At 41.5% G+C, this 22,364-nt stretch overlaps 4 protein-coding genes across 6 annotated transcripts; 3 read left to right on the top strand and 1 right to left on the bottom strand.

The window, feature by feature from the left end:
- The first annotated feature begins 2,369 nt into the window (after positions 1-2,369).
- arr3b (arrestin 3b, retinal (X-arrestin)) lies at positions 2,370-7,333 on the top strand. Its single transcript, XM_056600551.1, has 15 exons — positions 2,370-2,824; positions 2,928-2,988; positions 3,209-3,253; positions 3,368-3,561; positions 3,831-3,890; positions 4,287-4,363; positions 4,488-4,602; positions 4,704-4,788; positions 4,891-4,963; positions 5,202-5,339; positions 5,442-5,522; positions 5,632-5,655; positions 6,080-6,129; positions 6,497-6,526; positions 6,829-7,333. The coding sequence occupies exons 1-15, from the start codon at positions 2,732-2,734 to the stop codon at positions 7,023-7,025; spliced, it is 1,323 nt and encodes a 440-aa protein (XP_056456526.1). The 5' UTR covers positions 2,370-2,731; the 3' UTR covers positions 7,026-7,333.
- Positions 7,334-7,666: 333 nt separating this feature from the next.
- Positions 7,667-15,074, top strand: rab41 (RAB41, member RAS oncogene family). 2 transcript variants are annotated; one of them, XM_056600554.1, is made up of 8 exons: positions 7,667-7,858; positions 9,033-9,091; positions 9,245-9,298; positions 10,211-10,316; positions 10,639-10,750; positions 11,152-11,245; positions 12,220-12,286; positions 12,684-12,759. In XM_056600554.1, the coding sequence occupies exons 1-8, from the start codon at positions 7,780-7,782 to the stop codon at positions 12,746-12,748; spliced, it is 636 nt and encodes a 211-aa protein (XP_056456529.1). In that variant the 5' UTR covers positions 7,667-7,779; the 3' UTR covers positions 12,749-12,759. The 2 variants fall into 2 exon arrangements, with proteins under 2 accessions (XP_056456529.1, XP_056456528.1); XM_056600553.1 differs by lacking the exon at positions 10,211-10,316 and adding an exon at positions 9,620-9,725 and having other exon boundaries at positions 7,677-7,858; positions 12,684-15,074.
- Positions 15,075-15,644: 570 nt separating this feature from the next.
- Positions 15,645-19,298, top strand: stard14 (START domain containing 14). The gene is made up of 6 exons (XM_056600552.1): positions 15,645-16,063; positions 16,183-16,330; positions 16,937-17,040; positions 17,253-17,370; positions 17,476-17,528; positions 18,311-19,298. The coding sequence occupies exons 1-6, from the start codon at positions 15,881-15,883 to the stop codon at positions 18,524-18,526; spliced, it is 822 nt and encodes a 273-aa protein (XP_056456527.1). The 5' UTR covers positions 15,645-15,880; the 3' UTR covers positions 18,527-19,298.
- A 396-nt stretch (positions 19,299-19,694) lies between these two features.
- On the bottom strand, positions 19,695-22,323 carry pdzd11 (PDZ domain containing 11). 2 transcript variants are annotated; one of them, XM_056600556.1, is made up of 6 exons: positions 22,083-22,251; positions 21,826-21,931; positions 21,493-21,633; positions 21,302-21,400; positions 21,139-21,199; positions 19,695-20,606 (listed from the first exon to the last, which is right to left on the bottom strand). In XM_056600556.1, exons 2-6 carry the CDS (start codon positions 21,916-21,918, stop codon positions 20,572-20,574), a joined length of 429 nt encoding a protein of 142 aa, XP_056456531.1. In that variant the 5' UTR covers positions 21,919-21,931; positions 22,083-22,251; the 3' UTR covers positions 19,695-20,571. The 2 variants fall into 2 exon arrangements, with proteins under 2 accessions (XP_056456531.1, XP_056456530.1); XM_056600555.1 differs by having other exon boundaries at positions 19,699-20,606; positions 22,246-22,323.
- Between the last annotated feature and the right edge of the window lie 41 nt (positions 22,324-22,364).

Raw genomic sequence — 22,364 nt, forward strand, 5'->3', positions numbered from 1 at the left:
ATCTGCAAATCGTTCACCTTGGTCCCCTCCTAATTATTATCAATTAAATTTAACTGTGGAGGTGATGAGTTGTGCTTTAAATCCGTCTAATGGATTCGCCGTGAGTTTAAGTCCACGGTAAACTGCATGGGGGTGTGGGGGTGCCTGCCAGGAAAAAGTATGCACTATTGGCACTGGACTCAAGTACAAAGCTTGATCTTTAAACCCAGGGTGCGTCTATTCATGACCCAGCAGGACATTGTGTGAAATATTAAAAGTTCTAAAACTTATTTGGCTCATATACAAGACGTTATAGGCCTACATATGATGCATCATACTAGAAAGGCACACTGCACTCTGCAAAATGTAACTGTAAAAACTGTTTTGTAAATTGTCTTTTTTATATTAAATTACATATCAATGTAAATGTAAAATAACTTATCTTACCGATGTTATGTTTCTAGTCAATGTATCTCAACATAACATTAGCATACAGCTTATTCTGATTCAATGGCAATTGTTAAAAAACAATGCACAATAGTTGATCTAATTGGAAACCAACCAGCCAACACGCCACGTGTACAGAAGCAGAGGAAAATCCCATGCCCTCCTGTAACTTACTCACACAACCTTTGAACAAAAACAACCTAACTAATGGATTAATCTGACCGTATCTAAAATAGAAACCTGGGATGACAAGCCCTGGTAAGCTGGAGGGACGGGCCACCTGCCTATAAGAGGCAGGACGCACCCTTACACGCACCACACAGAGACAACTGTCACGGAATACATAACACACAGAGCGGGAACCAGAGGTGAGTAGATGAACTGGTCACCTTTGGGTGGGTATTCGATCCGAATAAGATAGGATTTTGCTGTGTGCCTGTCAACCTGTGTACATGTTGTGCTCAGAAATGTTCAGACTTATTTTGGTATGTTTCAAAGGGTTGGTATGATTGTACATTAGGGCTGTGGTCTGGGCCTCCTGAGTGATATCCTGGCTTTGACTTTGATTCAATCAATTAAAAACAAATGCACATGTATATTCATATGTATTATTTAGTAATAGGGTTAGGGTTAGAGGGCTAGGACTAACTAATCATGAATATTTACATATTACTATTATGATTATTATTAATAATAAATAAACAGTTATGAATTGTAAATTATATTATTGATATTGTTATTACGAATTGTTAATACGAATAATGTTACTCGTAGTTGTAATAGTTTGAATAGTCAAGAGATTGTTGGGAAATTTTGTAGGCACTTCGGAATTTAGTGGGCCTCATCTTAATAGTTTAACGACTATGATAAACACGTGATCTATTTATGTTTTTTATGTCTTATTGTGTCTTATGTCTTATGTCGTTTTTTGCCTCATTTGCAGGAACCCTCAACTAACCTGTCGAGATGTCAAAGTAAGCCGGCCTTCCGACCATTTACACTTGTTACACACTAAAATACATGCTATATTAAAATATAAATGTATATTCAGATTTAACCAGGTTAGTCCCATTATCGATTAAATACCACAGAGGTGAACCTTAATTTTAGACATTTACTTTGGGTGAAAAAAAGTTTGACGAAGCAGAACAGTTCTGTGATTGGAACATCCGTTCGCATAGCTTTAAGGATAGCTTTAAGGATTGAGGTACTGTATATCGTATCAGTCTCCGTTGGTTTCAATGTCATTCCTCCATACAGTTGAATGTTGGAAGTTCAATGACCTGTCACACACCAGGGGTTACTGCCCGTTTAAACCCTTTTAACAATCTCGACCACCACACCTATCTGTAATAACGTTACGTAAACAGTCTCATATATGTTAACTCTAAAAGTAGGAGGCCTACTGCCAAAAAAAACTAGAAGGAGGGATTAGGCTAAATCCCATAATAACAGAGAAGCCGGGGGGGGGTTACAACCTCTCCTATGTAACTTAGTCTTAGTATAAACATGTCTAACCTCTGTCTTTGGGCTTATCGGCTATCCTGATACCACAGATCGGGTGGATTTCACCTTGAGTGAGAAGCAGGGGAGAGCATTGAGGAAGAAACGTCTTACAAGATGCGGAAATAAATATCATCTTATATTATAGTAATATGACGCTTTATATCAATTGTCAAACTCTACTCATCCAAATCGAGTGAGAGCTGGAAACGGATAGTACAGAAACAGTATGAGTGACTAAAGAACACTTTGTCAGCTGTCAGTTTAAGAAGCAGTATGAATGGAGACAGGATATGTTCACATCGAGATCATGACGTTTTGTGATAGTTAGGCTCCTGCTTGTCCGGATTACACCATCGCCACCAGCAGTCGCCCTATTTACTAATCCATGGTTCACCTAGCGAGGGTTTGTAGTGGTTGAGCTGGGGGGGAGGGGATCGGGGAGTTGTAATTGGCTAATCTTAGTGACATACTATGACCTTTAGGTCTCTCCAGGTTAACAGGAACCCTGATCAGTGCTCCACTATCATGTAAAGCAGTTTCACTTTTAAATTTAAAACCGTTTTGCACAATATTGTGTCAGCCTCCCTGTGTTAGCCTTCCTTTCCTGATGTGTTTAGGTCCTTTTTATCTATTGGCCTGTATGATTGATACTGTATTTGTCATCTCCTGTCCTCATATCCTGTAAACCTCTTGACTTGAAATGCCCCTTAAGTGGAAAAATACCGGATTTGGATTGGTGGATTTTGTCAGTGATTTATTGATTGATTGAACAGCATTGTGTGGATGTGCTATCAAGTGAATGTGTTATTCTGGAGTCATCAACAAGATTCTGTCCTTTGCCTTTCCCCCTTCTCAAACCAGAGTTTTCAAGAAGACCAGTGGCAATGGGGATGTAAGTTTCTTCTCGGACCACACTACAAGAAGCTACTGAAATTACACTTATTTCCCCCTATGAATTTCCATGAACTTGTGTATTTTCTCTATTTTCCACCTAGTTGACCCTCTACTTGGGGAAGAGAGACTTTGTGGACCATGTGACCTCTGTGGACATTGTTGGTGAGTAGCAAAGAGATTGGCTATGTGTATTAAAGCTGTTTGTTTGAGGTGTTATAATTATGATATGCACACCCAAATGCCTGCATTGTCAACTTTAGACATTAGAATTGATCAAATTTTTAGGTTTTGCTTACCAGCGCTTTTAGCATTTTGTTGAAAAGATTGTTGAAATGATACAAATTGTTTCAAATGATGAAATTTGATCTTCTCTCATTTGTAGATGGGGTGCTGAAAGTCGACCCTGCAAACCTCAATGGCAGAAAAGGTAACTCAATCCCCCCTGGCCTCTATAATCCTTTTCAGTAGCAAATACAACTAAATAAAACATCTAACCTGACCATCTACGCCGCACTGACTCCCACGTCCACTGTCTTCATAGTGTTTGTGTACCTCGCCTGCGCTTTCCGCTACGGCAGTGAGGACCTGGACGTGATTGGGTTGTCCTGCAGAAGAGACATCTGGGTGAAGCGCGTGCAGGTCTTCCCAGTCCTTGCAGGGGGCATTGGCAAAACCCCCATGCAAGAAGCTCTGGTGAAGAAAGCTGGGGAGCAGGCTCACCACTTTTCTTTTGAGGTACAGAAAAGGAATTCTATGAAACTCAATATTTCTCTTCTTGTCCTGTTTGGATTAAACCAAATCATATTTTCACTTACGTTTAATTATTAATTATTATTAATTATTTTGTTGTTATTAATTTAGGAATTCATCACATTAAGAACAAATGTTTGCTTGATTAATTGCAATCAATATCAATGACTCATCAATAAAATTCATAACTGAATCCCTTCACTGCCACTTTGTTTCATGAAAGTTTCCATCTTTTTCTTGTCTGCCTGTAATAGATGCCTAACAATCTGCCATGCTCAGTCGCTCTGCAGCCCGGACCTAGCGACAGCGGAAAGGTATGTTTACACTTTACTGTTATTTCCCTCTTTCACACAGTACCCCCCGCCTCTCTCTCTCTCTCTCTCTCTCTCTCTCTCTCTCTCTCTCTCTCTCTCTCTCTCTCTCTCTCTCTCTCTCTCTCTCTCTCTCTCTCTCTCTCTCTCTCTCTCTCTCTCTCTCTCTCTCTCTCTCTCTCTCTCTCTCTCTCTCTCTCTCTCTCCCTGCCTTGTTTCTCTCTCTCACACTCTGCCCCCCGACTCTCTCTCTCTCTCTCTCTCTCTCTCTCTCTCTCTCTCTCTCTCGCTCTCTCGCTCTCTCGCTCTCTCTCTCGCTCTCTCTCTCTCTGCCCCCCCCCCACTCTCTCTCTCCTTGGATGTGTAAATCACATGTTTTTCTGTGTGTTCTTCTTGCAGGCGTGCGGTGTTGACTTTGAGCTCAAGGCCTATATTGCCAAGGCGGCTGATGACGGCGATGAGGTCATTGAGAAGAAGTGAGTATGCGTTCTCTGTTTTCAAATGCTCATCTTCTGCTTTTTAGTAAGTCAGCATACGCCGCAGATGGAAGGTGGCTTCACACTGAGTCTTCTCCTCCTCGTGGTTATGTTCTCGCTTCAGGGACACCTGCCGTCTGATGATCCGTAAGATCCAGTTTTCACCCGCCAGCACAAAGGCTGGCCCCAAGGCGGAAATCACATCGCCACTTCAGCTGTCGGCCTCTCTGGGAAAAGAGGTAGGACAAAACAAAAACTAAAGTTTTCCCTCGTATTCATGATGCATGGTTATGTTACATGAAAGCATTATCTCAATTTGAACCTTTGTTTTCTTTTTTAGAACTACTACCACGGAGATCCGATCTCTATCAACGTAAAAATCAATAATGACAGCAGTAAGGTTGTGAAGAAGATCAAAATAACAGGTATGTAATCAAAAAAGACCACAGAGACATTGTGTTAAATAGTGGTCGTCCGTACAGAATCCATCCTAATGATGAACATTGTTTGTTTTGTGTTATAATTAGTTGAGCAGAATACCGCTGTTGTTCTGTACTCGTCTGACAACTACGTTAAGGCCGTCTGCAGTGAGGAGTTTGGGTAAGGCTTCCTACATAACACATGTTCTGCTACAGGCAGGGGAAACCGTTGATTTACATGCAACCTAATAATGTGATTGATCGAAAACTCAATCACTTTAAAACAGTTGTATCCCATTGTTATACTTTTATTTTTCATTTTAATTGACCTATTTCAAATTCAAGCAAATTCTAATCCATAAAATGTTAGTTAGTTTGCAAATTCCCACTTACTGTCACACTCCTCGTCATCACTGTAGGGAAACAATCGAAGCCAACTCCACCTTCGAGAAGGAATTCACCATGACCCCCCTGCTGGCCAACAACAGCGAGAAACGGGGCATCGCTGTGGACGGACGCCTAAAGGACGGAGACACCAACCTGGCCTCCACCACCCTGTAAGAACAAGCATGTGCAGTCCCGTTCTCCGCTGCGTGAGTGTGATTGTATACCATCCTCTTCAGCTGGAAGCTTGAATATTCTTGCTTTGTTTTTCCCAGGTGCGAAAGTGGTGAGAAGGAGATGCAGGGTATCATCATCTCTTATAAAGTGAAGGTCAGCGTGTCTTTGTCCAGCGGAGGGTAAGGCCCAGCTATACACTAGTGCACTTCCTGACTTATAGCCGTTGGTTTTACTCTCTGTGCCATACTACGCAGAATAGCTCTAATCGGTCTGTCCTGCTATTCACAGCCTGCTGGGGAGCCTTACAGGAAGGTGAGAGAGACCTTCTGAATACATGCACACACATTCTTCTTCATTGGTGTCTTATGAATATCCAACTGAACCAAAAAATATTATGCATTGTCGGGGCAATTTTCTTTACGAGATATTGCGTCTAGGACAGATGAGACTTCTAAATGCAAAAAAGTACAAAATAGTTGTAGACAATTGACCTATTTTAATGTAAGAATATACAAGTCTCCTCTCTAGCTGAGGGAGCCCAGAATACAGTTTCACAGAGCTATATAAACAACCTCACAACCCTCCCCACAATGCAATTGTCAATGATCAAATCAGGGATGGCTAGGCAATACAAGGAATAGGAAAAAACTAACTGATAAAAAGTAAAAAATACATGTATTTTTCCATCACAGCATGCAGTATATACAGAAATTAATATTCAACTTCTTGTTTTTAGTGATGTCGTTGCAGAGCTTCCTCTCATCTTGATGTCCCCTAAGCCAGCAGGTGGGTGAATTGTGCCTTTTTAACCTAGTGGCCATCTGGGTTCTAATAGCTAGCTTGGTGGGAGAACTGAATACAGAATACCAAGGTGGAAAAAATAGGAATTATAGGTGGATGGTTAGCCTAGCCTATGCAGAGTTTAAAACACTGTATACGTGGTGAGACATATTCTAACTAATGCCATTCTTTTATTCTTGTTTTATTCAATGCATCGTCTCATTGTGAGCAGAAGTGTAAGTATAAAACCTTAGCGACACTATATATAATGACATTACTTTTGATACTTTGTGGGATGTAGTCCTAGTGCTGTGATGTGTGTGTAGCTTTCCATTTTTAAACTCCCGTTTTCTGTGTATCTTATGATCTGCAGCAAACTGGAGTAAAAGTGTCATTAGTTCAGGTGAGGTCACATTCAGTGCGATAGTCAATGGGCACAGGACATACCTGCAATTTACACAACTTTAAAGGACCCTCTTGATAACCTGTGTAATAAAAACATATACATTTAACAAGACTAACTTTTTTCAGTATTGCGACACACATTTACAAGAAGTAAAATGGCTCAAATAAAATATACATGTACAGCACAGATATTGCTTGCATTTAGCCTCTTCAGAATATGTACCACTAGTTTAGCTAGAAGAAATATGTTGGGTTTAATCAAGACAAAATGACAGATGCAATGTGTCCTCCCCCCCGCAGATCTGATGTCACACTCGAGTAGAGGCGCCAGTGGACCAGAGATGGTTCTCTGTACCAGCGATTGGATGAAAGTACCACCAGGAAAACTGCACATCAGCGACGATGGACACAGCAATGTTGTTGCACTACTGACTCTTTATTTAAATCGCAATCACTTCAATCAAATCCTCTATAGTACTATTGGGTATCGACTCTGACAAAATGCTTGTTTGAGTCCCTTTCTTTAGACCAAAGGTTTTCTCACAGAAACATGCTTAAATAGTTTGCAGTTGTAACGGTGTGTCTTGTTTTGTTTCACTTCCAATAAAAACATAATGTATTGTAGAAAATGTTAACTGTTGTGAATTTTACAATTGTGTACAGTTCTTTTCAGAAACATACACAAATTGATGTCAAGCTGTGCAACTAAGAGAATGTACACAATTTTACAATTGTGTACAGTTCTTTTCAGAAACATACACAAATTGATGTCAAGCTGTGCAACTAAGAGAATAAATTCAGTGATTCGGTTTAACCTCCTTCTTGCTCTTATTTTGGTTCAGACTTGAGTTGGTTTTGTTTTCGATGCAAAACCTTATAGTAAATTAACATTGTGTATTTTTTATTCTGGTAGTTTAAAGAATAAAAAATACACAATATCAAAATATATCAAAAATATTGATTTAACTATAAATGAAAATATGTAAATATAACATAAAAAGTATAATATATAAATAAAATGAAATGGCAATCTCTACAATATAAAAGAACAGTCATCTCAAATCGTCTGATAAATTGATAAACAGTCATGGGATATACAAATGCACCTTGCCCCTCGGTAGTTCCGCTGGTGACCACTGAGGGGCGCCATGTTTCGTCCATGCGCGTAACGAACCCACAGCGCTCAGTCAGGATACACTTTTTCCTCCTCCACAGTCTCGCCTGTATAGCCGTTGTTTATCGTCAGTAAATATGTCAACCACGACCGGCGGCGGAGAGTTTGGCAACCCCCTACGAAAGTTCAAGCTTGTCTTCTTGGGCGAGCAGAGCGGTAAGTGTATCAGGACACCGTACGTGGATGTTGGAATGTTATATAAATCAGTGAAAGCGATAGCTGATTGAAGCTAGTGTAGCTATCGAACGCCACTTTGCTAGTCCATCTTTAATGTGACGCTCCGTGCATTGCAGGAACGCTGCCTGTTTGTGTGGCGAAATGTAACACTAGTTTGAACGATTACAAATTGCAAACGTCCATTTACTCCCAAAATTGTCCGTCGATGACGTCGTTATACGGGTTAAGCAAGCTAGGCGTCTCATCGCTCAAGTTAACAACAATCCCCTGTTCGTTTCAAATGGCAGCGTCATGGTGGTGCACGGTTATCAGTCGTCCTAACCTAAATCCTACAGAGCCATTGAAATAATGTACGCGTTTAATTTTCAATCAGATAACCCAGATATGGAGCCTTGCGTTCAGTGGTGCCTCAGCATCCTCTCGTCGCCACCGTCACCTCTGCGAAGGAGCTATCTTAGCTAACGCTACAGCTAACGCTACACATACGTGTCAGAATACCGTCCCCGGACAATGTTTATTCGTCTCACTTTATCTGGTCCCAGATACTATATTAAAAGTGGATTCCATGAAAAACATGTTTTATGGTGTCTTGGGTCGGCTTCAAAATATCGCTTTATCTCAAAAGCGTGACGTATCGGGATGCTATGCTTCGTAGCTCCCCGTCTACCAGCGCACGGCTCGCTGCGTCTTGCAGAGCCACGTCGGCCACAGGAAACGGCCGGCTGTACGATTCACCCCCCATGTGCAATGAAACTATAGACCAGGCACTGACACTGCCTTGAATGGGACGGGTTTACATGCGTGCTTGTTTTGTTGGAATCGCTATCACTTTTCTTACATCCACGACACAGCTGTTTCAGAAGCAGTAAAGCTTCACAATCAATGTGTTTCCAAAAGCCAACATTTTGGACTCCACCCTATATGCCAGCTCAGCGTGTGGGTGCGATAGTCCACACAGAGCATCATTGATGTGCTTTTCTCTGCCGGCTTTCTCAACATGACGCAATGTGGGGAAAATCAATTTGAGGATGCTTTTCAGGTTCAAAACATGTTGAAAACCTTCTACTCTAAGATATAGTTTGGGTCCTTTTTATGTATTTTTATTGTGTTCAGTCATAGTATGTTTATGTATGTTCTTTTTTTATGGATACAGTTGGGAAGACCTCGCTCATCACCAGGTTTATGTATGACAGTTTTGACAACACTTATCAGGTAAAAGGTCATTTCCCGAAGCCGTCATGAAATTTGTTGATAGCAATTCAAAATGTGTATTGCTTGCTTGAAGCTTTTAATATGAAATACTTTAGTGTACATATGACCTGTGAAGCAATGCAATTATTAATATACCAAATCATTTTCCCACAGGCAACAATTGGCATCGACTTCTTGTCGAAAACCATGTACCTAGAGGATCGCACTGTAAGTCAGCACGGTTCTGTTTAACCAATATCACTGTTCATATTGCAATGGCATCATTCGTAATTCATTATTTAATAGAGCTCAAAGATTCTTGTGTCTTCAATGTTTTTTTAAGTAGAAACCATGAGCATGCCCATTTCACCAAATAATCTCACCGACCCAGTTTATAACCAATCAAAACATTACAGCCATGACGTTTTTGATTTAAGCCATTGTCTTTTCATATCATTTTTTGTTTTTAAATGTGTGCATTGTATTTGTAAATCCCTTGTCCGAGTCATAAACTCCACCCGTCCCCACACTGTTTGCGGTTGGCCACAGATTCGGCTGCAGCTTTGGGATACAGCCGGACAGGAACGTTTCCGCAGCCTCATCCCGAGTTACATCCGCGATTCAGCTGCTGCTGTGGTGGTTTATGATATAGCCAGTAGGTATCGTGGCTTCTGCTCCCATACGAGCACGGAAGGGCACAGAGTTCACCAGTCCGTTAGTTTGATTTGGACGGTGGTCTCCGAGTGATCTGAGGATACATCACTCAAGAACTAAGAAATCAGCCGCCCTTAAGTTCAGTGTCTATGATGACATGGCACATTGGGATTTCTAAAATTTATCTTTTTCCTAGACGGATGATTTATGAATACGCAATTTATGATTGGCATGGAAAAGTTCTCCAAACTGCCTTCGTATTTTGTCTTCCATTTAAACAGATCATGCATGTTCTGTTTAAGGACAATTGGCCGCAGTCTTGGCACCTTCCACATTTAACACATTTTCCCCATTCCTTTGTGAAAGGCTTTCTTCACCCTCGATCCCTGGCTTGCAAAACCCCTTTATCCTTCAGTTTCTTGATATTCTCTTTCCTCTCACCTTCTCTGCCTCTTCCTCTTCCTCCTCTCCCGTTCTAATCTTCAGGTCAGGCTCCAGCTTTGGGACACTGCCGGACAGGAGCGTTTCCGTAGCCTTATTCCCAGCTACATCCGTGATTCCACCATCGCTGTTGTGGTTTATGACATCACCAGTGAGTCAGGGCCGCAGCCCTTACTGTAGCGGTGTAGGACCAATGAGAATAGAGCTTATGGTTGCATGCCCTTTGTCCTTAACTGTTTCCTTGATGCTTTTTATTTGCACAAGCTGAGATTCAAACCTACCCTGTTCTCTTGCGTTTCCCACTGAAGGTCTCTGCTTACAAACTAATATATCTTTCTATATATTTTCTACATTCAAACCTTTTAATATAGGAAATGGCTACTTGGTGCACATTTCTGCTAAGGCAACAAGTGATATATATGTTGATGATCACATCCTGCTTGTTTTTATACAATTTTTTTTCTTCTTCCCAGATCTCAATTCGTTCCAGCAAACCTCAAAGTGGATTGATGATGTCAGAACAGAGAGAGGAAGTGATGTCATCATCATGCTTGTCGGAAACAAAACTGACTTGGCCGATAAAAGGTAAACGGTTGTGGGAGATGTTAGTGATACATCCAGGGGTGACAGTTTCCACAGTGAATAGTGTATGCCTCTGATTTATTTCAAATCAAATACTTGGATTACCTGCGTAGTTTCTTCCACGGCCTGGATCCCTTGTTCATGCCCTCATTTCATCAAATTTCCTTTTGCTACTCATCCCTTGGTATATCACCATGACATCACACCAGATTTGCTATATTTATTATTTATAAATTCATTTATTTATTATAATTTCTGTTTATTCAAGTTCCTTTTTTTTGATTGGTTTTCTTTGTCGTGGTCTGTCTCCCTTGTTTCTTTTTTTTTATGTTACTCCCTCCTTAATCCCATGCCACCACACATCCCCTCTCCTCTCGCTCCGACCACTGGCGCCACCATGGCAGGCAGGTTTCTGTAGAGGCTGCAGAGAGGAAAGCTCGTGAACTGAATGTGATGTACATAGAGACGAGTGCCAAGGCTGGCTATAACGTCAAACAGGTTGGTGTCCCAGCAGCCGCATCATTCGGGGTGGGGGGGGGGGTGGATGCGTGTCAAAGCCACTGCTACTGGGAGGCCGATGGCCATAGGGTAGAGAGGCTCGTTTGGGAATGTCTGGAGGGATTTACCCTTACATTGTGTTCTATGGATCTGATGTAGACTCGTTTCTCTCTCCCTCATTCTCGCGAAACGGTCTCCGCTTTTCATCTCCTCTCAGCCCGCTTCCCTTTTCCCTTTTTTATTTACTCTATACTCCTATACCCCTCGTTGTAACTGTACTAACCTCTTATTTTCCTTATCAAAACCAGAGTCTGTATTGAGCTCTCTTTGTTTCTCTCCCTCCTTCTCTCTACCCATCCTTTGGCCCGGTGTCTCTCTCTCTCTCTCTCTCTCTCTCTGGCGTGTCCTTCCATACCTGTGTGTGCGTCCACCTCGCCCTCTCTGCGTGGCCCTGAGCAGACAGATCTCCACCGAGGGGGGCGAGCAGAGGGCTAAGGAGCTCAATGTCATGTTCATAGAAACCAGCGCAAAAACGGGCTACAATGTCAAACAGGTAGACATGCTGGCGGCCTGCCCTCGGAGGCACCTGCCCTCCATCACAGCTTTTCTGTTTCCCTCCTCCCCCTGGCATGTTTTCCCGTCCTGCCTCCAGGATACAGTGTTCCCCTCTGCATACCCTTTTTTCACATGATACATTCATGACAAGATCTATTGTTAAGCGTTACTATTTTCCCTCTTGGATCCCCAGCTTTAGTGAATTGCATGTCAGTTAAAATAGGAGAGGCTTGCATGGTAGCCGTCCCCCGATGCCTATTTGTCTTAACTCAAAACTAAACACCCACTGTCTGCCTCACATACTCTGGAGCATTTGTGATGTAACAGCACTGTCATGGATGATGTGTTCACAATGTGCTCTGCATTGTGTGTTGCAACACTGTTTGGTTCCTCACATGTTCCTGTCGTCTTCCTCTCAGTTGTTCCGTCGTGTGGCTGCTGCCCTGCCTGGAATGGATAGCACTCCAGAGAAAAGCAAAGAAGACAGTATCCTTTTCTTGTGTGCCCTTATTATTCTAATTATTGACATTGCTGTCGTTACCATCATTATAACCACAACCACTTTTCTTTTAAAGCAATTAAAAAGCAGAACGTTGCTGGCGAATGAGTGAGGAAAGTGAGGATGCTTTGAAAGAGGAAGTGGTGGCTGCATGGCAATGGGATTGCAATTGCAGCAGCATAGCCTCTAAATAAACATTTTCTCTTTGGTTAGATCAGAGTACAGATACAACACAACAAATGCACCGTCAGTCGTGGAAAATGGTTGATTTAGCTTACAGTGCTTTGCATGCAATCTGCTGTGCTTTCAAACCCCCCCACCAGATAGTACACGCGCACGCGCGCAGCTAACTGTCGTTGTTGCTTTAACCCTGGCCCTCTCCAGTGATCGACATCAAACTGGAAAAGCAGCCCGAGATGAGCGTCACCGAGACCAGCTGCTCCTGCTAATAACCCCCCCCCTCCCCCCCCCCCCCCCCCCCCACACACACACATTCTCACCAACAGCTTGTTTCTCGGTGGCCTCTTACTCCACCCATGGCACAGTGCCATGGCGGCGGGTGCCTCCCCCTCCCCCCCCCCCCCCACCCTTTCGACTCAGTGACTTTTCCGAGTAACCTTGTGGATGTGCTATTCTGTATCACAGATTACAGATTATCTGGGACAAAACGAAGAAAAGAAAAAAAAAAAGGTAGAAGAACATAATAATGTGCATTAAACAAGAAATAGGTTAATAATGGTCAGATTCTCTCTTATTGTTTAACTGCATGGTATTCTATAGGGTTGCAGATTGACATAGATCATGGTTCTTAAGTTATTGCACCATTCGGAGCTTGATTGCTGCCACTCCAGTCATTGTTGTAAAGTAATATTGCTTGGGGATACTCATTGTTTGCTGCAAGGTTGAGATCCTGGGATTGATATTATAGGTTGCTCTTTTTGCTTTAATGGTCATTTAGGACTGTGAGAACTTCTCCTAAATATGAGAGATCCGGTATTTATTGATTGCTGGACATTTCAAATTATTCTGAGCCAATTGAAGTAACTTGTTGCAAAAGGTTTGATTACTACTTTATTGTTATTTAAACTACTCCTTTACCCAGAGTGACCATTAGGACCAGACTTTTAAGAAACTAGTAGAAATGAACCTCAAGGGAATTGATACACTCAGTTTTGCGTAGGAGTGACATTATTTCTAGATGATTTCGAGAGGGTCGCCACCAGAGGGCGCTACAATAGCGAGATTGCACTGATGTGAGAAATGGATGGTGTTTCTTTTGCTTTTCAAAGGGAATCCATCCCTAACTCCATTATCTGTAGTACTAACCTAAAAAGGACGTTTGACCAGTTTGACCATATCCACTAGCGACAGTGTTGGATTGACCATATACGCATACCACCACTTGATGATCGCACAGGCATTCTTTAGTCGGCCGAAGAAACATTGTTTGAAAGCCAGTGTTTAGTCACCATAGTAATTATCCCTGCCCTCCATGATATTTACGCTAGTGTTGTGCTGATCACACTTATGGCAGTAACATGCCGCATGCTCTCACGTGCAGGAATTCAATGGTTAAGAACACAGATGCCTTCCTTGTTCACTGACGGTGTGCACTGAAACAAGCCACATTTCTTGTTAAATAAATACATGTGCGAATTCTGCAGACTGACTAATGGCTTCACTAGTTGTTTTGTAGAGCTGGGATATGAGTCTCTCCTCGGATACCCAGCTAAACGCGTACTAACACCCTCGCTTTGAATAGAGAAAAGTGCAGAGAAGTCGTAATTGCAGCCTTTTTGCTAACGCCTTTTGTGCGACTGTTGGTTTTCCGTGTTTATTTATTCTGTAACTCAAAACAACTGAATAACGGTGTACGCTTGACCAAAATGACATACTAACACGCATGTTGAAGGTTTTTTATTTTGTGTGCGTGTGTGTATGCCTGTTTGGACACTACTAAAAGACAACTTGTAGGTCTGGCTGTGTGTGTGTGTGTGTGTGTGTGGTTTTCCCTGAATTTCACACGGCTTGGAAGTCTTTTTGCGGTGTGATAAGTCAAGACGGCGGTTTACAGTCAGACGACACACATGCACCCCTGTTTCTAGACACAGTATCACAATACTTATTAGCCATATCGCTTTTAAAACACAGTTGTGCATTTTGTTGTAGGTTGTTTTAAAACTGTAAACATTTAAAGGTTTAAAACAATTGTAAAGTATTTAACTACATCGAACAACAGTCCTAATCCTAGCAGATTCTCTATTGTCACTGATTGCTCTGTGCTATTCTGACTTGTGTCTGTCCATATAAAAATATGCTGTCTACTCGTGTTTAGCAACGTTTGTGTGAATAATGTACTATGACTATCTGCTGTATAAAAAGGAGAGGCAAATAAAAAACACCCAAGTGTAGGTCTGTGGTATAAAATAAAGATCTTTCACCAAGGTTTATGTCTACTGCTTTTCAATGTGTGAGAAATTGAGCTAGACGAAGGTCCCTTGTATTGATTATGTAGGCCTACATTAATTTGTACAAGCAAGAAATCCAACATGTTGTTCACAGGGTAATAAGATGTATAAAAGGTTTCTATTAATGTTTCATTTATATGCTTTGCGGTGATAAATATTGCTGCTGACACGTGATACTGAGTCCAAGGCCGATATCTGAAAATTGGGGATCGCAATAGGCCTAGTCAACTTTCATTGTAGCAAACTGTTCACAGTAGAAAAATAGTTATTGTCCAATCTTAATACATCTGGGGCTACATTGTATTCATTCTGATCTGTTTAACATTAACAGTGTGCTATTGGCTTCTGATTAAATTAAACTGATTACTGATTAAATGGATACTATTAGCATCATAGCGTGTGCAAAAGCTATGATTGGTGAGAATCGAGAGTTGCAACGATAAAGCAGAAAGGAGTTGAAGAGAGCAAGCTTTTGAAACTGAACATTTCCCTCCCTCTGTACACTGCTCCCTCCCTACATTTATCAGAGGTGATACGTTCACTTATGTGATGAAATCACGGAAGAGATTGACTGATTGTCAGAAATGTGCCTGTAGCTGTCTGACATCTAAATTGCCTCTCGGTGGCAGTCGCAGTGAACTAGTTGTAGTCGCACAGCGCATTTCACCAACTATTTGCAGGCTATGGCAATTGTAACAAATTACCCTCAATAACACTAGTTCTCATAACTCATGCCTACAACACCTGGGATGTGGATTACGTCTGGTATATTATCCGTTACCATATACATACACCCTCGATTCGTTTCTGTAATGTAAACAAAAGCAACTACATTCCTTTTAGATTCTTTGACCAGCCCAATATTTCTGCCCACCTGCGTAGCACACACCTGTGTGGCCCCGGAAGTGGAGTGACGCACGCTGCGCGGGGCCGCGGCCTGCAGGAGGAATTCATCCGCACAAGAATCTCACTCAACTGGACCGGCCGCCCGCTAGCGTCCTATATAACTACAGGAAAGACCTCTTTTAGCAGGTAAACCAGCACGGAGCTAACTGCTCGCCGAATGGGACTTTATTTTGTTCACCTATTTTAACTTTTTCGCCAGAAGAAGAGATGTCTCGTAAAGAAAGTATTTTACCCGACGAAGCAATTTTTTCTCAATTCAGAAAACATTGTTCATCAACAGATAACTGGAGCAACAAGTATGATAAGAACGGAATGAAAGTTTGGGTCGAAGTCCCCTCTACAACGCAAACACAAGGACAGAAAAATGGTTCTAAAATCCACATGATTAAGGTTGGTAGCGTGATTGAATCCAATTGCATTTCTGTTTGCATTATAATAACATCCATTTGGACCTGTCCAGTAGCCAAATTACCATTTAAAATGTAATGTGTGCGTGACTCTGTCTATAGTGTACGATGACGATACAGGATGTGTCCGCCGCCACCATGTACGACGTCATTCACGATGGCCCCTACCGCAGCACTTGGGACTCAACGATGATTGAGAGCTATGACATCGCCCGTCTCTCCGCCAATGCTGACTTTGGTTATTACGCATGTAAGCACTGACAGCAGTATTTGATGTATCCGTGCCACTTATCACTATACACTTGTTTTGTGTAACTTATACATCAGTTAACTTTTATAGTTAACTGAATGTTACATCTGACAAAAACAATATTAGTCATGCAAGGGTTGGGTGAAATGACTCTTCTACAGGAAGTACAACTGTGTAACTTTTATTGATTCGGGCAGTTGGTTGCTGGTTCATAATCTGTTGGAGAACCTGAGATTTCCAGTATTCACACGTGCTGTTTAGATCCGCCAGTGTATGCTTTGTGTTGCATAGAGATGTCATTGTTCAGTAATCAAATGTGCACATCTTTTTGCTTTGTGCCACAGTCAGTCAGGTTATTTTTCATATCCTTGTGCTACAATCTCATTGTTCCCCCAGGACTTTTATATGGAGCATTTAACCCTTTGGGAGCAAGAATGAGTGCTCTTTGTTATACCTGGTATTTACGGTCAAAGGTGTTGTTTTCATCTCATAAGGCTAATGTAGAGGGAGAATGTGGCTTTCTGAACTTCTGCTGTCAAATCAGGGAATTAAATGTGGGACAAATGACCCTAATCCTTAGTATTCATTTTCTTCTCTATATTTTAGGGGCCTGTCCATCTCCGCTGAAGAACAGAGATGTGGTCACACTGCGATCATGGCAGGTCACGGACGAGGACTATCTCACCGTCAACTTCTCTGTCAAACACCCAGTACGTCGCTGCTGCTATTTCCCCCACTGCATACTACTGCGCACAACTATCTGAAACATAAACAGGTCATTCCTAGTTCCATGACCATATGTATTGCCTTTGTGTGTTCTGTACACAGAGGTTTTCACAGAGAGGAGGTCTGTTCCAACTGTAGCTAACCAGGGGCAGAGAGAAAATGAAACCTGAGTCATTGTTTTTGGGTTTATTTACAGAAATACCCACCTCGCAATGGCCTTGTGCGGGCCATCTCCATACTGACTGGTTACTTGATCAAGCCCACGGGGCCGAATAGCTGCTCCTTCACATACCTTTCACAGGCCGACCCCAAAGGTAAGTCCTTGAACAAAATAGTCATTGATAAAAGAGTTTGAGCTGTTTCAGACTAATCGCAATGTCATTTATTAAAAATATATATATTTATCTTTTATGTTACAGGTTCACTTCCGAAATGGGTCGTCAACAAAGCATCTCAGATCTTGGCTCCTAAGGTATTAAGGATAGTTATTCCCCTTTTTAAACTTGGTGCTCACAACATAGTAAATGCTTCGAAGTAACATGAAAGTAACTTGAAAGTAATGTCCCTAATGTGTAATTCATTCCTGATAAGTTGGTACAGGAAGGTTTAAGACAATATGCCCAGTGTATAATTTGCAGCTGGTATTTCCAGTATCTTGAAAGACAATGGTAGCTAGCTATACTGATTACTGCTCTTGTTCTTGACAAAGGCAGAACGCTGGCTAGTGCTGTGTTTCACACTGCTAGTAGAACTCGTTTGCCAGGTTTCAAATCTTAAACTATGTCAACCAAGTAGTATCAATGTGCCTGAAACGGAGATGGTGAGGCCCTGCACAATCAATTGAAAAGACAACCTTGACCCGTTTGCTAATGATTAACATAGCTTATCGACACGCAGAACTCGCCGCCTAGCCATGCTTAATTTTGTGTCGAAGACAATTGGACTGCACTGCAGTGGCAGAATACTCATGGATCTAATGTTGCTGACTTGGTTACTCACCTGGTTAGCTTTTGAATACAGGAATGGGGCTGAATTGAGATGGTTAGACTGGTTTCTAACTGGGGGCCTACGTAATACACAAATTACAGTGACACATTTTTTGAATGGGCGTTTCTAGAGTCAGAGGTTGTGCAAGCCAGTTTCGTCTCGGGCTGAGTGTTTGGTACATAACTTATCGTATAGGAATTAAGGATAGGCCGGTTTTGCCTTGTGTCACATATCTGACGTGTTCCGGTGACTCCTCCCTCTCCCCAGGTAATGAAAAGTGTGCACAAGGCGGGCCAGGACTACCCCAAGTGGAAGGCTGAAAACGTTCCTGATGAGAAGCCCTGGTTGTTCCCAGTGCAGAACAACCTGCCCATGATGGACCCTCTGGAGCTGTCGCTCCAAAGGGCAGACTCCCTGGAGAACGTGGACGAGAGCTCCACGGTGGAAAATGGAGACAACGGGGAGAACGGGGACAGCAGCTAAACACTCTTTTAAGAGGCCATGGGGATACTCAAATTAACAGACTCTCAAACTTTTTAAGACACTTTGGTGGAGACTTGTGTCCTCCACCCCTCGTTTATGTTTTAAACCTCGCCCCAAAACACCGTAGCGATGCACTTTTACCAGATTAGCCAGTGGAATGAAGTACTCACGGGCTATCCAATCAGATGTCGGGAGGAACTTGGAACAACCAGCCTGACAGATCAAACCAAACAAGATTCTCTGGTGTTTGAACCCATTAACCTATCTTAACCTTCTTTTAAGTTGGAGAAAGGGCCACATCGACGTTGTTTAGAAGTAATGCGCATATGAAGGTTAATCCCAGAGGAATGTGCTTTAATTGCAACTGTGCGATGGATGTGGAGTCACTGTTTTGGGAAAAAAGGTTAAATTAAATTTGTAATGTTCTTTAAATAATAATTCCATATATAGCTACCCAAGAAACGTCACTGTTTAACTATGATTGGTAGTTATAAGCATATGCTTAAGCTTCCTATTCAATCTCAGTTTGAGGAAAAAACATATTGTGTGTTTGTGTATAGACATTTTTTTATTATTATTTTTACAGCTTTACAGTGCTGTATTTCCAACCTCATGAACGCCAAGTCTGAAGGCTTTGAAGTGAACATTTTATGGACCGTTGATGCGTTGTTACCCATTACTATGCAAGTTAACTATAATTGTCTAAATAGACACTGAAGGTACAGTCTAACCTGTATTATTTGGGTGTGTCGGGATAGATTCTTTTACCTCATCTGTATCTAAACGATCTGAATTCCTGCATTTTGAGTATGACACCTTGTGACTACATGAATGATTTTTTAATTCTTAAAAAAAAAAAAAAGGTGTTTAAGCTGTTATGATGGAGCAGAAAAAGTAAGTCCCACAAGCTCTGGAACTTAGCCCTGCCCAGATATGAAACATCCTGTAAAAAAAAATAAACCTAGGTTTACAGGTTTCTGTGCTTCCGTGTGATTTACTATACTGCTCATGGGCCATCCTCAATTGAAACGATCAGCCAGTAGAACAGTGGGTTGAGCTTCTCATATCACAGTGCTTATGTCTCATGGATATCACTGTTAAAATACTAGTGACTTCAGGGAAAAGAATAAATCTTAAAACATTTTAATGTTAAGTTTCTAAGCCCTGAGTTGTATTATTCAGTAGGATTAGGCCTGTTAAATGCTTGTTTATGACAGCCATGTGTCTAAACGTCTATTCAGAATTAAACTGTAATAACAAACACCTCAAAGCAAATTGTGAACTGAAATAAAATGTGTAAACATATGTGGCAAAATAATGCCTTTATTTATGATTGATAATCATTTTATACACCAGTTAATGAAGTTATATACCATGACAATATAAATACTATAATCAATTATATTACCCAGTCAAGTATAAGTAAGACAAGTGGTTTCGTGATATGTCTGCATATTCATACTTGTTTGTTCTACACACACAAAAAAAAAGTTTATGGCAAGTACTAATTGTTTAACGGCTTGAGTAAATCCAACTTGTACTTGTCCTGGTTGGTGAAATGATTTGTCAAGAATTAAACAAGACAATTCTTCTTTTAAAGGAAACACTGTTTCTTAGTAACTAGTTGGGCATCTGCTTCAAGATGAGTAATGTAAAATCGTGTCAACTGGCATTGCCTCAGGTAACCTTTGTAGTGCTTATCAAGCACCTGATATTCTTTGAAACAGAAGACCAAATTTGACTATGAACGTTGATTTTCTTATTCAGAACGATGGTACGAATGAACTGAGCATGAGTGGAAAAGTTTAGTGTGCGAGGGATTTTGATTAATTTAAATAAATGAAACTCTGGTAATCTATTCATCTATTTTCTAAAACCTGGGAGGTATCCTTCCAAAAGAGACTGATGAATGGTCACAAAGCAGAGGGTGAATGAAGGCAGCAGTGCAGTGATCAAGATTGATGACATGCTGTTGCGTCGGTCCGCCAAGAGGGGGCTTTAGTTTTTGTTTTGGTCGGTTCATCTTCGTGCTGTTCTGCTGCCACCTAGTGGACAGTCCTCTCCTTCTGTCTCTGATAATCTAATGGCAACAAAATAAAATACATTCACAAAAGCATTAGTGACCTTCAACAAGGGCCAAGAGGCCTTCTTGGTGTCTTAAGACAGTAGTGGGATCAACTGAGGATGTTTCTCTCTTCTTTTATTTTCTTCCTGTTATCTAATACGCCAATGGCATTGCTGCCATTGGCTTATTAAACAACTCATTGTTATTAAATAACTACATTTTTTATTTGTTTGTCTGATGGTAATGTGGCTACTGGGGCTGTACAACAAAATTACATAATCTATCTTTGGCTGAACAGAATAAATATAGAGCTAAATAATTGAAAAATGTTTAGCATGGAAGCTTGCATTGTTGGTTTGTAACATTCTGCATAAATCAATCAATAATGTAAAAATATTGATGGGAATCTGAGAATTGTATAAACCAATCAAAGCTGCTCCAGAATCCATTAAAAATCTTCCGCTAAACAAATGGGGTTATTGGTTGGATAAAGGCTTTGAAAATGTGGGAGCTGATTCCGATTCCTCAGGGACAGTTTGATACTCACTGTAAGGGAAGAAGCGGACCCTCATCAAGATTTCCCGTGCGCTCTTCAGAATTTCTACAGCCTTTAGAGAGGTTAAAGAAACAAAAGGTCAACAGACATCCTACATGTTTAACATACTTTAGTGAGCCTCACACACTATTGACACTACAGTATTTGTATTCACCCTCGAATGTTCAATGTCTTGAAAGTCCACCTCATTGACAGACAAAACCTGGTCTCCCTCTTGTAGTCCTGCTCTATGAGCATCCGAGTCTGGGACCACCTGTCAAACAAACAAATGCATTGAAGAATTGAGGTGTACCACACAAAGACACCAGCACAAAACATGAAGAGACACCAAGGGGCCTCAATCACCTTGGATATGAATATCCCGAGTTGGGAGGCCTTGCCGCCACGAATGTTGAAGCCAAGCTGAGCACCTGGAGGCTTCTTCAGTACAACGGTGCGTGGTAGGAACTGTGTGAGCTCATTGTTGTAGTCCGGGTGCTGGATCCTCTTTAGTAGACACACATAATCTTTTCTTGACAAGTAGTCTATTTCATTAACATGCTGTCTAAGGTCTGACACTTCACAATGTAAGCAGAGCCCAGCAATTTACTAGGATCGCTCTGTCATTTGTATTATGTTGACGAGAGGTCGACATAACCTAATCAACGTTCAATACATTATATATAAGCCAATTCCAACCTCCTGTGGGGGGATCCATGCTGGTGGGCTCTCGTAAGATGGGAGGAACACAACTGGTAGCTGGTAGTCATCATACGGAATCTTCTGGTCCATGTTTTTATGAAACCTTTAGGAAAACGTGCCGCGTCGACAAGATGTTTAGACGTTTCACAGAGAACATCAACTAACATCAGCTATTCAAGTGACAGCCCTCATATAATGTATTTCTACTGCAGTAACAAGGCAAAACACCTGCAAGCTATCTAGATGTCCATTACCGTGGCTATCTAGCTGGCTACCTCAGACTGTTACCACATCAACATTGGAGTTATTCGCCCCGTTGTAAACTAGCAATCACAACTACGTGTATAGTGTACTGGCGAATGGCAAATTCAACATCAAAGTATTTGCCAATATAACTTATAAATGACATAATATTACCAGATTAGTTGCAGCTCGATAGCAAGTCGAGCTAAATTTCCTCGTTAAGCCACGCCTTGCGCATGCGTATTCCGTGACTATCCAACCACATACAAACCAATCATGAATTTATATCTACA

The sequence above is a fragment of the Gadus chalcogrammus genome, chromosome 10, assembly GCF_026213295.1.
Source record: "Gadus chalcogrammus isolate NIFS_2021 chromosome 10, NIFS_Gcha_1.0, whole genome shotgun sequence".
NCBI classification, from domain to species: domain Eukaryota; kingdom Metazoa; phylum Chordata; class Actinopteri; order Gadiformes; family Gadidae; genus Gadus; species Gadus chalcogrammus.

Bases quoted from the DNA above. Each gene is read 5' to 3' on its own strand.
- pdzd11 (XM_056600556.1), bottom strand. From the start codon at position 21,918: ATGGACCAGAAGATTCCGTATGATGACTACCAGCTACCAGTTGTGTTC. The intron at 21,401-21,492 runs GTGATTGAGGCC...TTTGTTTGACAG, and splicing joins TCGGGATATTCATATCCAAG to GTGGTCCCAGACTCGGATGC. The intron at 21,200-21,301 runs GTGAATACAAAT...ACCTCTCTAAAG, and splicing joins AAGACATTGAACATTCGAGG to GCTGTAGAAATTCTGAAGAG.
- arr3b (XM_056600551.1), top strand. From the start codon at position 2,732: ATGTGTTATTCTGGAGTCATCAACAAGATTCTGTCCTTTGCCTTTCCC. The intron at 2,825-2,927 runs GTAAGTTTCTTC...TTTTCCACCTAG, and splicing joins AGACCAGTGGCAATGGGGAT to TTGACCCTCTACTTGGGGAA. The intron at 4,603-4,703 runs GTAGGACAAAAC...TTTCTTTTTTAG, and splicing joins CGGCCTCTCTGGGAAAAGAG to AACTACTACCACGGAGATCC.
- stard14 (XM_056600552.1), top strand. From the start codon at position 15,881: ATGTCTCGTAAAGAAAGTATTTTACCCGACGAAGCAATTTTTTCTCAA. The intron at 16,064-16,182 runs GTTGGTAGCGTG...CTCTGTCTATAG, and splicing joins CTAAAATCCACATGATTAAG to TGTACGATGACGATACAGGA. The intron at 17,041-17,252 runs GTACGTCGCTGC...GTTTATTTACAG, and splicing joins ACTTCTCTGTCAAACACCCA to AAATACCCACCTCGCAATGG.
- rab41 (XM_056600554.1), top strand. From the start codon at position 7,780: ATGTCAACCACGACCGGCGGCGGAGAGTTTGGCAACCCCCTACGAAAG. The intron at 9,299-10,210 runs GTAAGTCAGCAC...TCTAATCTTCAG, and splicing joins TGTACCTAGAGGATCGCACT to GTCAGGCTCCAGCTTTGGGA. The intron at 10,317-10,638 runs GTGAGTCAGGGC...TCTTCTTCCCAG, and splicing joins TGTGGTTTATGACATCACCA to ATCTCAATTCGTTCCAGCAA.